Source organism: Neodiprion lecontei, chromosome 5, assembly GCF_021901455.1.
Source record: "Neodiprion lecontei isolate iyNeoLeco1 chromosome 5, iyNeoLeco1.1, whole genome shotgun sequence".
NCBI classification, from domain to species: Eukaryota; Metazoa; Arthropoda; class Insecta; order Hymenoptera; family Diprionidae; genus Neodiprion; species Neodiprion lecontei.
Window position 1 is genome coordinate 22,789,561 of NC_060264.1, and position 16,337 is coordinate 22,805,897.

The window sequence follows — 16,337 nt, forward strand, 5'->3', positions numbered from 1 at the left end:
CATAATTCGTACAGAAACGAGGTCGCATTTTGTTTCGGACCGCAAACAAGTTTACCGGGAGGGGTGAACATTAATGAACATTACTGTACATCGTTTGATTAAACTACGTTAGACATGCAATACATTTTCTGATCTACCCGTCGCTCGGTATTTTCATCGGTAAATATTGCCCGTTCACTTGTGAATCGCACACAGATATTCGTTTACTATCTCACACTCGCTCAGCCAGTTAACGGGTCATTGTATCAAGAGTCCTCATCTCAGGTGGCAATGACCCCTAAAACTATTCAACATTAATCACGAGTTCGGACTCCTGCGTAGCAGCGCCGTGGCTGCTATGTCAAGAATTATTCTATTCCTTTTTTTCTTTCTTTCTTTTTTCTATTATCTACTCGAGTATCAATCACTCATATTATTTTTCAGTCTATCATTTTTTGCACATGCTTCCATTGTAGAAGTTGATTATCAGCTGTGTAACATTTTGCCGTGCAAAGGATTTGTTGCTCGTTCGTTCCAACTTACCTAGAATCGTTTGGATTTCCGACATTGAAGCTTTGTGGGTGTTTTTCATCACCGGCAACAATAAATAACGAGTTGATTGCCGAACATCTTATCGACAAGCAAATTTACCGTATATTTACGCACGATACTTGGAACACCTTGGACCTTGTATTTATCTACGTTCTTCTTATTCTGATAATTCTTAAATCTTGTTTCTCTTCTCGGTAAAACAGCGTTCGGAGATTTTTAGACGATGGCAGCTTGATTGAAATGATTCTTGGAATCTCTTTAATATCTATGCGGACAAGATATAATTTCTGTATTAACAAGAACTCTTAACCATGAAACTGTTATTGACGTTTATTAGCGCAATTGACACATCGCCAAAATATTATTCGAAATTTCGCTTAGTCAAGGAAAATCTATCGAAAGTCATTCTTGCGATAGATAGGTACTTATATTCTATAAATACTTTCTGCGGTGACTCAGTTGTCATGTAAATATAATATGCGATAATTGCAGTTCGAAAACGCAAGCGTAATTACGTACACCGTAAACACGTGGCATGAATTATCGCCGATTTATATTACTTCTTCTCTTATGCCATATTTCAGCAAACAATAGCGATAAATTAATACGTAATCGTATATAGGAACTATTTCTTATAACATCTTTCATTTTTATACGTTTGTTTAATTGTAAGTATAAGAAATAAATCTTGAACACAATGTAACGCAACGCATTAATCACAGTTAGAGAAAATTTAATGATAATGATCGATTGGCATCAATCAGACGTTTAGTCAGAAATGTTATTATATTCTTGACCTTGAAAATCGGACCGTTGTCTTATAAGAATACTTTTTCCAATCTAAAAATCGTGAGTCCATATTGGTGATAATAATTATAACGATAATTAAAATATTATATCAAGTAAACGTTAGGTTGTGAATACTTTTTTGCGGGTGTACGGTAATTGCAATTTACACAAGAGACGCGATTCTTGTAATTGTTAATAAGAATTCAACAGCCTCGGGGTAAATCTAGTAGACAGGAATTACGATGTAGCAAAGATATAAGAATATACGTTAATGCTACATACTTGGTAAATAATTCTAACGGTTATGTACCTGCTGCATTAATTATCGTAATTAATAATACAGCAGTTTTATGCAGTAGGCTGAGTAACGAGAATGTACGTTTTACATACAGCTATCATAACTCATGTATTTATTCGTCTTCGCATACAGATTTGCGTACAAAGGAGATGTCAGATATCTGAGATACAGCCAGTCGCCATGAGTATCGTAATCTCGGTCTCTCGTCGAGCTTGTTGTTCAACTCATGCACAAAGGTTTGTAACTGTGAATCGATTTGATCTATATTACTAGTAAGACTGAGCAAAGGATATGTTATTATCTGTACATATTTGAATCGTTATCTTAAATGTCAATTTCACTGTCAGAATCCGAGAAACATGAATGGTTCATACTTAACCATTAATATCTGTTTTTCTCATAAATTTTTTACTCTGTACGAAGTTAATGTGAATCAATAAAATTCTGACAGCTTGCATTTTTACGGGCCTTGATATTCTCGTAATTCCGCCGAAACGATCAGCTGTTTACTCGATGCGCAGCCATCTTTGTCCAGACAAGGTTGAAGCCCATAGCAAGATTCGCGATGGTTTTAACACCGTTCTTCCATTTTACTATTCTGTTGTTTTTACATTAAATTACAGATTAAAAAGATTTTGCAAACCGTACTTTTGCAGTCTAAATCGAGAAAAACATGAATTCCTGCAGCACACGTGCAATTGCAGCGGCATTACAACCGATCAAACGACAATCTTGACAAAAATTAGTTTGGGTACAAGGAAAACTAAGGAGAGGGGAAATATAACACGTAATGCATACCGATCCTCGTGAAAAAGGAGACACTCTTCTTCCCTCGTCTTTTCTTACTTCAGCTTTTTCGACCATCCTCTGATCATTCGTCTTCTTGGACTTTCCCGAAAGCGATCTGCAAATTTAGCAGTAGATATAATTCAAGTACGATTGGATCATCGATCTTCGGCATAAATCCGTATGCCGATCCACCTTTGTGCATCGTCCTTTCACTGGTGGGAGAAGTTGGCCAAGATCGGTATATAAGCCATCGGTCAAGATCGTATTGGCATAGCGTCGCAGAGTTACGAATAAGATCAGCAACGGACAGCGCCAGACATCTAGAGACATAAAACTCAATTACGACACGATGATGATCCTCGACGGCAGAGCGGCTCTAGGATTAACCCTCCTCCTCGCCACAGTTTGCGCTCGACCAGGTACGTCAAAAATAAACCTTGAAATCAAAGAAAACAAAAATAAAACTCAGGTATTCAAAATATTCCGCTCTAAAAATTGCTCATTATCTATCCGCCTGGTACAAAAACGAGAGCTTCCGGTTCACCGTCGAATGAATAGAATCGGATGTAGCATAATAAAATGATAGCAGCGATTCGTTCAAGCTTGCTACGTAAACGAGAATTCGCGAATTTGACGCTCGATTGTTCGTCCCGATCTTTTCTTTCTTTTTCAGTTTTCACTCATTCTGTTTTATTCTGTTTTTTTATTTTTTGTGTCGCTGTTCCAGGTGGCTACGGAGTGAAGGGAGGACCCCACAGACAAGGACACCATCATGGAGCCGACGCGGAGCGTAAGTTAAAAATAAAAAGCGAAAAAAGGTCGACTAACGTAACAAAAATAAAAAAATGCGGGGAAAATTGAAACGTTGTTCCTGATATTCTTTCCTGCGCTTAGCATGATCTGTTTCATTAGCAAAAGTGTTAACGGTGCGAAAGGATGGTCCGACTCTCGCAAACCCTGCTAGTACCACTTCTCCAGACGCTATTTTACTCTGGGAATTCTCCACCGAATAATCGCGGGATCGTTGAATATTGTGAGAATCGATCGTTTTTGACAATCGTTCCTGATTCGCAGAATCGCGGTTTTTAATTTCCATATTCTCCTTACGCGTTTACTCTGACGTGCGGACGGTTTTGATTTTGTAAAAAGAAAAAAAAAACAGTATCAAAATGCATAGGTCGATTAATTACGGCATAGTTCCATAGATTCGAAATCATTCGAGGCTTTTCGGTTTTTCGACCTCACAATCAAAGGTTTATTACTATCAATCCGGGATATTTCTGGTAAAAAATTTGAACCGAGTGAACTTATTCGAGAGATTATTAGACTTGAAGTAGTGAAAAAAATTCTGAAAACGATCTGTTCTGCAAGAAGCTTCCTGTGTTTTTTTTTTCTTCTTTATTAAAACCAAAGAAGCTCCAGCGAGTTTCTTTAATTCTCCGGGATCTCGTCCAGTCTAATGTAACGTTTGATTTTTTCTCCCACCTAAAACAGACGGAGAATCAAGCGCAAAAGCTAATGCAGGTGCTGGAAGTATAAGCGGCGGCCCCGGCGGAAGCGAAGCAAACGCAGATGCGAACGCGAAGGCTGCAGGAATCGGTCTGGCTGGCGACCAGAGTGAAGCCAGCGCTTCCGCCACCGCTGAAGCCGGAAGCCACGGGCATCACGGCAACATTCGCGACAATGCTGGACCTGCGGGAATCGGCGAAGGGCTGACATTCGACAATCAGCATGTCCCAGGCGCGCCACATGGCCCAGGACAGGGCGATCAGCACGCCCATCACCACGAGCGCGAACATCAACACGGAGCAGGACTCGCGGCCCATGGAGGACCCGGAGTGTTCGGCGAAGAATCTTCCGGTGGCTTCGGAAGTCTGGCTCAAGGGGTGGGAATCAGCGGAGGCCAAAACGGCGAAGCATTCGGCCATGGATCTTCCAGTAGCGGACTAAGTTCGGCTCATGGGGCGGGAATCGGCGGGAGTCAAAATGCTGAAGGATTTGGCCATGAATCTTCCGGTAGCGGACTAAGTTCGGCTCATGGGGCGGGAATCGGCGGGAGTCAAAATGCTGAAGGATTTGGCCATGAATCTTCCGGTAGCGGACTAAGTTCGGCTCATGGGGCGGGAATCAGCGGAGGCCAACAGTCGGGAAGTCTGCTGACAGGAGGTGGCGCTGGGTTCGGAGGGGGCGCTCAAGGTCACGGTCAAGGTTCCGATGCCATCAGCGGTTCTGAGGCCAGTTCCTCGGCCGGATCAAACAGCCAACAAGTCTTGGGCTCGAATTTCGGTGGTTCCCACGGAGACGCAAGTTCGGCGAATGCCGGCGCTTCGGCCGGCGCCCATGCAGGAGGTCAGTGTCAAGTTGACGCGCGTTTTCACAGTTCAGAAATTGATCATTTATACGTTAAAAACTAAAGGCGATCGAGTTTGATGCCCGGGCGATTAAATTTCAAGCGTTTACATCGATGTCGTTTACGGTAATTGAGAATTTTTGTGACGCAGGAAGTGGAAGCCAATCTGGCAGCTACAGCGAAGCCACAAGCGGAAGTTCCAGCTTCGGCGGAAGCAAAAGCACGGCCGATAGCATGGCCTGGTCTTCCGGGGGCGAGAGCGGATCTTTAGCCTCCGCAAGCAGCAGTGCAAGCAGTTAGTAGACCATGATGATCTCTAACTTGGATACGCAAATAAGCCGATGATGGTTAAATGATTTTATACCTTTTGTATAATTTATATTTTATTCTTCTATTTTTTAGGCCATTCTGGAGGAAAGATGATTGGAGTCAAGGGGCGTTAAAACAGAGATGATGCGCGCGATCGGTGATTGCAACAAGTCCTGCAAGAAAAAGATCTGGAACTTGGATACGTGCAGATAATTCATGGGCAAAAAAATCAGAAGCAATTACTGTATTCCACTCTGAATGTTTATACATTACACGATAAGATAGCTAGCGAATAATAATTATTACGATTACGACAAATGTTTATCCTTGAATTTTATATAAGTCAATTCGAAATCGATTGTGATAAATAAAGATGTTTGAAAAAATAAAAATCAAAAATGTATTCCTGACTTATTTATTGTTCTATTACCCGTAGAATTAATTTATTCCTTTTTCATTAATCTATCATCAATCACATTCATATAACATATAATGTTGTACGAACAGGCATTATGTAAATGCGGCGATCTATTCACCGCAATCTGCAACCGTAGGCTATAATAAAAGAAAGAATGAAAATTACATCTCCTTAAGTTTTGTTTTCATTAAAAATATTTCCCGGCATACAAGACACTGGCTAACGAATAAATAATATACCGAATTGATTTGCACGGCGTATATGATGATGATAATGATGATGATGGCATAAAGTCAACGCTAGAGGTACAATACCGAGGGTCACTTGCCTCTCGAATTGCTATTATTCGCGCGCTAGTCATTCCCGATATTTTTAATTAGCATTGTCTATCCGCTTAATCTAATGCGGAAAAAAAATAGTATTCCGCCTGAAATTCACTTCTGTCACTGTGTTCACCAGTGCCACTGGGAATGTCCAACAGAATACGTAATGAGGCTGGGAATTACTGGGGCGCGTTTTAACTTCAGTTTGAAAAATGATACTACATCAATTCGTTTATTTTTTCATGTACAAATTAATTAACGTAAAGACAGTAATTTCACATTCTAGAAGAAATTTCGGTTTGAAAAATTCTCACCTGAATTTAGGTGTGATCATGAAGTTGTAAAACTATACACGATTTGATTTGCCTTCTCGCATTCTACTCATTTAGTATCGGATCACGACTGTTACTTTTTTCGATTTCATTTTCAATATTCTTCTTCCGGAGCATAAGAATCAAAATTGTTAAACTTCAAGTTTGTATTTCACTCGTGAATCGCGCAAGGCCGTTTTCAGTACCCACTATATGCGACTATACGGCTATTTTTCAAAGTCGAAGTAGCTGCGACTTGCTAATTTTCCGCGATAAGAATGATTCAAAAAGTACTTAAATTCTTAAACTCCAGTAACTCGCAGCGGCCTCGTCCTTCGTGACGATATAATTACCAGTTGCACGGTGGTTGAATTGATTACGCACAGGTTTTACCGTGATGCTCTAATGCGACCTCGCCAATGAACTCGTTCGCAGTCAAGTTTATGCACGGACAAGAAAAACCAACTCGGGCCTTTCACACTCACGGAAGCTACGGTTTGTCTGCCTGCAGTCGGGTAAATTTCACGAACCTCATGCATATTCATAATTCCACCTTACCACGCCAAGCAATTTACCACAAACTCTCAACTACTTTTATTCCCAACGCTTCTTATTCTTCCTTTTTATATTCTTCGGAAAGTTTATTCTATTTTCGTATGGTTGGGAATGTCCTCCAGCGTACAGACGAACGCTTTCCATAGGGTCAAAACACGGCGCGGTCAACCGTCGAAATTTTGTCCGTGAGCCGTCTGCACCAACGGAATATTATTTCCTCCGCGTTATGTCCACGCATATACACAGGTATGTACACTGTACACACGTTTGGAAATAGAGAGACGACACAGAAATCGGGTATAAAACTGGAGACGGACACCGATGATGCTTCAGTCACATGACAGCCGTCCACTTGGCACAATCCACTCGAGACAATTAGTCTGAGAGTAATTATACGCACGTGACATTTCAAAACAAACACCAAAAAAAAAAAAAAATAGTCTAAACGTATTTTCTCCAAGACAGACTGCGAGGAAACAAAAATAATTTGTCGTTGTTGAGAGGAAATATTTTTTACACGGCCTTACTAAGTGAAGAAGAAACACACGTACGAACAAAATGAAGATAATCTTGGCCTTGGCGATATTCTTTATATCAGGTAAGACCAGAGATCACCATTTCTTTATCTTCTTCTTCTTCTTCTTCTTCTTATTATTATTATTATTTCTGCGATTAAGCTTCAAAAGTAACAAATTTAATGCGATGCGAAAAATATTTATGTTTATTTGATCAACGAATACCCATCGGTGTATAGAATCTCACACTCACTGCTTAGTATACTTATAAATTACTGTTAAGTGGCTATTTGTTGAAACCAATGGAAATAAGCAACACTAACAAATACAAAATAGAAAAAATACGAAGAACATATTGCGCAATCACCGACCACGCATGTACATATCTGCTTATTAAGAGTTTCATCGCGTTAAGCACTAAACTCAACTATTCCTGCCTGTAGAGTAGAGCCTGATGTATAAGTGATAAAATAAAAAAAATTAAAAAATAAAAAAATGCCACTGCAGCACTGTAAGGAAACTGAATTTTTCAGTAGAACCTGGTCGTGTAATCGTCGAGACGACGACTTTTGGTGGGTTAAAATGAACGGAACTTTTTCTATCCCTATTTTTCGTACCTTCTTTTTAAGATTATTTTACTTTTTCTACCCGTCAACACTGAATATTTAAACGAGGCTCTTCGCTTCGCGTCAAGTTTTTTCTGCTTCTTATTTTCATTCCCAAGTGGGCAATTCGCCACAACGCATTATCGAGCATCTCTAATCCTGGTGATGGACATGTGTAGAAACTATCGAGAGGCACATCGGTCGTTCACTCCATCATATTCCATAAAAGCTAAATCAGAAGCTAAAGCAGAAACTAGAGCCTTTTACTAAGTCATCTGTACTTTCGTATTCACGCAATTAACCTGAAACAACCCACTGATAGCCCAGTTCTCGGTACCATATTCCTTAAAATTAAGCACGCTCCTGCATTCGGTCCCGTATAGCAAGAAACTTGAATTGGTTATGCCAATTTCTAGACTGTGCAAAATTGAAAGTCCACGTGTAGATTTCGTATGACCCGTTTATTTAACTGGAAAAGACGTCTGTAGCAACTTTTAGTCTTCAGACGTCAAACGACGGATCATAAACATCATTTGGACGTAATTTTGGTTTTGTGCGGTATGTGTTATGATTCAAAGCTACAAAAAAATTAATTTCCCACAGCTCGATCGGAGTCTGGTTTCTATTTTCCTGACCAGTTGTCAGCGCACGCAGCGAGTCATAGCGAAGCCAGTTTCAACGGTCAGGGAAACGCTTGGGCCCAGAGCCAGAGTAACGCTGATGCCCAGAACAATCGGGATGGTGGACCCGGTAGACCCGGCGGACCGGGTCAATTTCAACCCGGAAATCCACCACCGCAATTCGCTGGTCCGAGCCAAGGAGGATTTTACCCCGGAAATAATCCGCCGCCTTCATTCGGTCCTGGCCGTGATCAGGGTGGATCAGCAAACGCCATCAGCCAGGCGAACGCGCAGGGATTCGGCGGAAACTATCAGCAAGCGGGACTCGGGTGAGTTTTTCAAAATCAGGAAATGTCCCACTTTGGAAGTGGAAACTGTCTTCGTTTCGGAAGAAAGTGCGTGTATGGCGTGTGACGTTGGACTCTCCGTAAGTTCCTGCTCTCGGAATGCTGAAGGTGGAGCTTAGGTGGAAAGTTTAAAAAAAAGTCGACTGTCAAAAAAACTGATCGCAAACCGTTAGTTGAATTATCTCCTTGTGTTGCAGGTTCGCGCAGCAGGGTTGGAACTCGAATGGGTTGTCCAATGCGAACGCTCAGAGTCAGGCGGCTGCCCAGAGCAGCGGAAACGGCGGCTTCGCGAATTCTCAGACCAATTCACAGGCCCAAGGCGGATTGGCGCAGAGTCAAAGTAACGCGCAGTCTCAGTTGAGCGGATTCGACGGCAAAGGTTACCCGTACAATTCGATTGCAGGTTCGTCTTCCGGTAGCCAGTCAAACGGCGCCGGGGGCTCGAGCGCTGCCAGCGCCGCCAGCGCAGCATCAACGAGCTTTGTAGGGGGCATTCCAGTCGCCAGCGCAAGCGCAGCAGCCGCAGCAGCTTCCGCGGGAATCGGTGGCAGCGGTGGTTCGTCGAGCAGCGCCAACAGCGTTGCCACTTCGTCCGGGTTCAATCAGGGGTTCCAAAACGTACCCCGTCAGCCGTGGTTCACCCAAACCAGGGTTGGCGAAGATGCGAGCAGCTCGGGCAGCGACAGTTTCAGCGCTAGCAGCGATGAGGAATAGACAAAAAAAGACTGAATAATTTTGGGGAGCCTCTTAATCGGTGGGAGATTTTTACATGAGCTCTAATTAAAACGAATCGTAATCGCAGTTTTTATCATAGTGAAACACGTAAAAAAAGTAGTTCTTCAAATCGTAAACAAATACGTGCTACGTCATTGCTTCATTCCCCACACCTTGGCGTATTTTAAGACAAAATGAACAAGCTTTGGATCGGTGGATTTAGACAATCCTATCTCGAGATATTGCACCTTGGAGTTTGGCACTAGCGCGAGTACCGCTAATACTCGCGCTAACGGCTGGAGATTTTAAACTACGATATTTTGGGATTCTTTGGTCAGATATCGACGATCTAAGGCTCATTGAAATTGATTGAACGCCTGCGTGAACAATGAAAAAGTAGTGAATTGAGAACAAAGGAAAAAACTCATAACTCGGCTTGTAATTTTTTCTTACTTGAGTACCGTGTCAGAGGGGAATGTAAATCTTTGAAAATTGCCGCTTCCACCATGATTTAAGATCTTATATAAATAGTCTGATATTACGGTATCTTAAAGCACGTGGTTAAAAACTAAAAAAGAATGTAATGATTAGTAGTTTAAAATAACTGAGTGGGTCCGCTTCATAATTACCGCGATTTTGTCTGTACTAACATAATGTATCACGCCTCTCTTCAGTTCCTTTAGCCAATTAATAGACCGGTCGAGTCGAGGTAGTTAAAACTTTGATTTTTGCATCCACAAACGAAAAATCTCGTCGCTGAATTAGCCGGGTAGTTACAGTCTTTGTTCATTTTTATCCAATCAATTTTTTTCGAAGGAAGCTCCATTCATAATATCTCCCATTTGATTGCTCTATTCATTACATATTTATTACTCTTCGGAAAGATCATCGGCAATGTATAAAATACAACTTCGCCACGATCGCGGAACGAATCGCCTCGAGCAACGATGATATTGCTGTAATATGCGCATACATGTGTTCATGTGTAACTTGCATGTAAATGTCAATTTGAATATATATTATACGTCTGTACCGTGTTAAGGAAGACCACAAACACTGAACAGCCGGGAAATACCCGATTGGATAATTTTGTACGGGTATATGCCGAGCCCCCAGGCTACAAATTCATCGAGTCAATCTTTTGAAAGTATCTACCTGTCGTCTCCTCAATTGGTACGCGGATGTAATGCCTTATAAATTACCACAAGCGGTATAAACAGTGGCATTATGCCATATCGCAGATACTATTTATTAACCAGCATACACGATAATTTATACAACCTCTTTTTTGGTTTCAATAAATGTTTATATTTTAATACGTATTTCAGTCTTAACAAATTACATGCTTTTACTTTTACCCTGCACTCCTTTCCTCGTCACTCGTTTCTGTACAATTACATTACAAATAGTATTGAGCAAGTACTAATGTGTGCACTAACCTGCGAGTTAATTTCGTAAGTCCAGTTCTCGGTCTTGAGGTTTTCATTAAGAGGTGAAAAGTCGACCCAAACATGCTTGCTGTTAGTTTCATTGGAACGACACATCACTGAACGATTGATAATCGCTCTGACTATTCGTACAGTCGAAATAAAGTTCGAAGCGCGTCTCAAACGGCGGCCATGTTGACTTTTTCGTAAATCCGGTCCGTCGTTCCGCTTTTTCTCGCTCGTGTCTAGCCGTAATAAAAATCGATGCTTTACTGATCGAAAATATCAATTTTTATCTCGCAATATTTATATCGAAATTGCGTGTTGTTATAAACTTATATTCGTACACACGCTCACAAGGATTCCAACAAGGCGGGACGCGTCATCTTCTTGCTTCTTGGAAAGCACGTAAACTCATGGCCAGTCGGTTACAAAAACATTTGATTGCGTCATCGATGACCGACTACACTCGTGTACCGATCGTGGCTATAATTATATCGGTACATGTGTCTGGACTTCTTGTGTGCCGTACTTTATACGTGGTCAAGGATCACTGGGCGGGAATAAACGTTGTACGCATATAATATGCACACCTATTCGCATCAAAATAAATTTCTTACTCTTCTTCTTTTAATAAAATTCATTCGGCAAATTCCGAAACGAAATTACGAATCTTCATTCTCGCAAACTTTCTTGAATCGGTTTAAACTTTATGAGAAGAAAATACCGATTGTATGGTAGAAACTGATGACTGTTTAATGACATAACGTATAATCCAAGTATGACTATTTGATACCATCACCGGTATTACGTATATTACGAGTCGCTGGGAATTGTGCAAGTTTTTGGAAGATGGGAAACGTGATAAAAATACGTATGAAATAATAATTATACCGAGTTTTGAAAAAATTCGCATATTCAATTCAGCCAGGCCTAACGACAATTACGATTAGTTTTCCATTTTCTCCTTCTACTGTGGCATGAAAGTATCATTAAAGCTTGGGTGCATATAATTAGGGAATACTTACCGAACGCAGCCTTGGCTGGAATTGTGAGCAAGTCCGTAGGCGAAAACTCGGGGCCCCGGCCTCCGAAGTTTCTTTGGACAATTGGCATCGTTACGCGAATTTGCGAATGTCACTTCCTATGCTCGCATCATGTAATACGATGCGCCAAAATAGACAATTAAATGACGATTCGGTAGCTGTTTCAACACCCAACCCGACATTCTGGTTTCTCTTTCTGGATCAGCAGCTCACTCTCAAGGTTCGCGGGAAACAAATTTAGACCATTTTTTGTGCACGGGCACCGAACCGTTCACAAACTGTATCCGACACTCTATGTGTACCTTATACCGCGAATTTATTCAACGCGGTACACGTATTAATTCGCATTGTTCGTTCCGTCGTCATAAAAAATACCCACAGCTCGTTTATTCGAATTTTTTTTTCTTCCTTTTCTTCTCATTTCATGATCAGAAGCGTAAAAATAATTCCCGGTTAGCCTTTTCCAGTATATTCAGTCTGCTAGCACAGTAATATTTTGTGACCAAACACATCTTTATTCGTACCAACGTTTTTTACCTCTAGATTTGATGTGCATTGAAAATGCTTGATTAAAGATGCAATTTTTTTCTTCAAAATTGGGGAATACTCTTCAAAATCACATTCAGAAGTTATCCAATCGATTATTAAATCGTGTGCTGTTCACAAATTATTGATATCCTTAATTTATATTTTCACATATTACGAAAGTACTCTGATCATGGTGATAATAATAAATATGCTGCGTGTAAAATTTAGAATCCAAACAAGTGAATAAAAACAAAATCGAGCTTTGCGATCCGGTACGAAAATAACGGGCACAGAAAACACGTGGGACGTCATAATTTTTTTCTCATAGCTTGATGACCTTACGCGCAATTTGCTGCATATTATTAAGTCATAGCCTTGATTTTACAAAGGCATAATGGTATGTTATGTGCTAATGAAAATTGTGTACCATCAAACTTACTTGTCCAATTAACGTGGGATATAATGTACATTATACATCTTTATATTCATGTCTGCCGAGAAATTGTTCAATCCGGTTGATTCTTTTTTTTTCACAATTTATATCTCTGCATAATGTTTATTTATATATTTATGCTGATGGTATTGCCTCTAGATTCTTTAAATTATTTCCTAATTCTGACGATTAACAACGATGAACAATTTTTACAAATGATAAATTTATTACACGCGCAAAACAGCAAAAACGTGTATGTAAATAATTTATTTATTCACATACTACACGGTATGTTATATTATGTACAGGACAACGCGAGACGTTTACATAAAGAAAATCTTTCCATTTATTTTACGAATTGGATTCAAGTTTTATCACATCGCAGCACTACTGTAGATTATATTCGAGCGTTACAATAGAGCATAACATTATCTGTATACATAGGGTTTATGTATATCAATGTTATGCATTTATACTTATCTGGTCAACGTCTGCGATTTACGGTGTATATAAATTTGAGAGCAATAAGCAATTGAAATTTTTTTATAAAAAAAAAAAAAAAAGAAATAGAATAAACAGAATAACTTGCTTTCGTGCAACACCCGCGATTGCATAACGAGGACAAATACAACAATTATAAATTATGTTTTACATTTTTTTCTTCTCTTCCAAGTAATTGCACATCGTGGTTCAATACAGTTCATCATTATTATAGTTATTATTTTTATAGTTGTCGATGTCCATTGATTTCCATTCTATCACTATCGAAATTATACTGTATAATGACAATGGTATTAATAATAATAATAACAACAAACTAAGAAACAGTTATTTCGTCTCGGGATTCTTAGTATTGTGGTTCACTTTTTCGTTTAACGAAACTTCCCAGCGTTAACCTTGTACGTTCCTTTGCCCTTGTCGTTAATCTCAACTTGGCTGGAGCTGAAAACACCTTTGGCGCCATCGACGGTGCCGCTCTTGCTTATACCCTCGTCGGCATCACCGATACGTGAAAAGATGCTGTTTAATGGATAAGAATGGGAGAAAAAAATAAAATAGAATTATGAAAAACGAAAACGAGGATTTTCAGGTGTGGAGGATCGATAAATAAATAAACAAACACGTAAGGCCGATCCCGTCTCTCCACGTCACTCAAAATCAACTCACCCAAAACCATGGTCAGGTCCACCAAAATTCGACCCCGCCTTCGCGTCCGCCTCTGCTTGCGCCGAGCCACCTCCGATTCCGCCGCCGTAACTTCCAGCCGGGTTCGCCAAACCTCCGGGAACGCCGCCGTAGCCGCCGTGGATGCCGCCTCCGCTGCCGGGGTAACCCCCGTAACCTCCGTTGCCAAGGCTTCCACCATTCGCACCGGCATTTGCAGTGGCACTCGCAAGGGCATTCGCACTCGCGCTGCCACCTCCATTGCCCCCCCAGCCTCCATTGCCTCCCCAACCTCCAGAGCCAAATTGGCCGTTGCCACCACTTGGATAGCCCTGCTGGAGTCCTTTGTTCCCGCCGTAACTCCCAGAGCCACCGCTTCCCAAGCCTCCGGCGATCGCACCAGAATTCGCGCCCGCACTAGCACCTCCGGCGCTTCCGAAGCCGGGTTGGCCGTAACCGCCGCCGCCGCCGCCATAGCCTTGGTGGGCACCTTGGTTATAACCGCCGCCGTAACCCTGATTGCCACCGTTGCCCCTGATGCCTCCGACACCTCCTTGGCTTTGGCCGAATACACCGCCCTGGGACTGTCCGTAACTTCCACTCTGGCCTAAGCCATGGTTTCCGCCTCCGTAACCGGCCCCGGCAGCTATTCGGAGGAAAAAGGAAAAAACAGGATTTGTTTAGTCGAATATGCGAGATTTTGAGGATTTTTATCGAATTTAATCAGTGAGTGTCAGAGTTCGAATTAAACTTGATCCATGATTTGATTTTATCTTGAAAATGAAATGTTCTCGATTACGTTATTCAAATCTTTCCATGCGGGTGAAGCTAGAGATTTTGTTACGTATACTTCGGTTGTCATTGCATAGTTTTTACGTATTCGCAAAGTTTAAATTTAGTCGCTGAAACAAGTGTGTACAAAACAGTCCGTTGTTTAGCCTGATTCAAACTCCACCCGACGGAAAATGTTTATTCAAATTATTTCGTACCTCCGGCGTTGGCGGCAGCGCCGCTGTATCCGCCACCGAAATTGCCGCCGCCGAATCCACCGCTGCCACCTCCTTGATATCCGCCGCCACCTCCTTGATATCCGCCGCCACCTCCTTGATATCCGCCGCCGCTTCCTTGATATCCACCTCCGGCTCCTAGATTTCCACCATTGGAGTATTCGAAACCCTTTCCCAAGCCTCCGGCCTGACCGATGTCAGAGATGGAACCGCCTCCGGTGTTCGTGCTTCCAGCTGATGCGGTCGCACCTGCCGAACCGCCACCGCTTGCGTAGGAACTTGAGCTCGATTTAGCATTTCCGCCTCCGCTGAATGAGGATGCGGATGAGCTCGCACTGCTGAACGCGCCAGCGCCGCCGAATCCTGTTCCGCCTCCGCCGCGACGCGCTCTATGGTGATCTGGAACATTTTTCAAAATCACGATCTTCGTGTGTGAGAGAATCACGAGAATTCCTCAATACGTAGTTTTGAATAAGAGCATTCGTATATCGTTACAAATGCACAAAGAGTTCGGTTAAACGAAACGGTCGATTGTAAACGCGTGCGATTCAAATCCTTGAGTCCCACCGATAGAATTTAGTAAATGGCGTCAAGTTTTACGTAACGAAAATTTTATAACTGCACAAAAGTGAAGTAGAAAATTAAACCGTAGCGTCCGTCAGTCGAACAGAATTCAAATTTGAATACAGTGGCGGGAAAGTCCGTTGAAATTCGATTACCGTAAAGGTGGGTAAAGCACCGTCACTCGTACCGATAAAACAAAATTTAAATACAAGTTCAAGTTTTTCAATTCTTCGATATCGAAGTTCAGAATATTTACCTTCAGCCTGAACGCTAACCGCGAGTATGGCCAAAAGGCCGATGAGTTTTGCTTGATGCCGTTGCATGACTGACTGTGAGCATCACGCCTCGGATCGGTGTATTTATAACGAGATCCTCGCTTCCTTCTCCCTTTCCTCTCTCTCTCTCTCTCTCTCTCTCTCTCTCACTCTCTCTCTCTCGCCATTGCTGATCAGGATGCGCACGGTGTTGTGACTTCTTCATGCGGGACCCCGGCTAACAACGAGGATCAAGGCTGCCAATTCCAACCTTTTCTTCGACAACAGCTGATGCCGGTTGTCTCTGAGTAATTTCTTTATTTTATTCCAGACAGCCATTGTCTTTGGGCCTCTTCCCCCCTCTATAATATTCGGGGAAGAGTGATTGGTTCGCGTTGAGAAAAAAGAAACGGACAAGAGATTGAAACGATAGGCGATAA

The 16,337-nt window shown here is 41.7% G+C and overlaps 3 protein-coding genes and 1 long non-coding RNA gene across 4 annotated transcripts; 2 read left to right on the top strand and 2 right to left on the bottom strand.

Moving 5' to 3' along the window:
* Nucleotides 1-1,666: 1,666 nt before the first annotated feature.
* LOC124294504 lies at nucleotides 1,667-2,735 on the bottom strand. The gene is made up of 3 exons (XR_006904380.1): nucleotides 2,600-2,735; nucleotides 2,417-2,522; nucleotides 1,667-2,216 (listed from the first exon to the last, which is right to left on the bottom strand). It is a non-coding gene; the product is annotated as an uncharacterized LOC124294504 (long non-coding RNA).
* Nucleotides 2,666-5,469, top strand: LOC107221815 (glycine-rich protein DOT1). The gene is made up of 5 exons (XM_015660948.2): nucleotides 2,666-2,826; nucleotides 3,135-3,197; nucleotides 3,902-4,756; nucleotides 4,909-5,052; nucleotides 5,160-5,469. The coding sequence occupies exons 1-5, from the start codon at nucleotides 2,757-2,759 to the stop codon at nucleotides 5,198-5,200; spliced, it is 1,173 nt and encodes a 390-aa protein (XP_015516434.2). The 5' UTR covers nucleotides 2,666-2,756; the 3' UTR covers nucleotides 5,201-5,469.
* Nucleotides 5,470-6,830: 1,361 nt separating this feature from the next.
* On the top strand, nucleotides 6,831-10,796 carry LOC107221816 (spidroin-2). Its single transcript, XM_015660949.2, has 3 exons — nucleotides 6,831-7,271; nucleotides 8,397-8,742; nucleotides 8,958-10,796. The coding sequence occupies exons 1-3, from the start codon at nucleotides 7,232-7,234 to the stop codon at nucleotides 9,472-9,474; spliced, it is 903 nt and encodes a 300-aa protein (XP_015516435.2). The 5' UTR covers nucleotides 6,831-7,231; the 3' UTR covers nucleotides 9,475-10,796.
* Nucleotides 10,797-13,230: 2,434 nt separating this feature from the next.
* Nucleotides 13,231-16,049, bottom strand: LOC107221818 (glycine-rich protein DOT1). Its single transcript, XM_015660952.2, has 4 exons — nucleotides 15,900-16,049; nucleotides 15,062-15,478; nucleotides 14,076-14,718; nucleotides 13,231-13,928 (listed from the first exon to the last, which is right to left on the bottom strand). The coding sequence occupies exons 1-4, from the start codon at nucleotides 15,964-15,966 to the stop codon at nucleotides 13,781-13,783; spliced, it is 1,275 nt and encodes a 424-aa protein (XP_015516438.1). The 5' UTR covers nucleotides 15,967-16,049; the 3' UTR covers nucleotides 13,231-13,780.
* Between the last annotated feature and the right edge of the window lie 288 nt (nucleotides 16,050-16,337).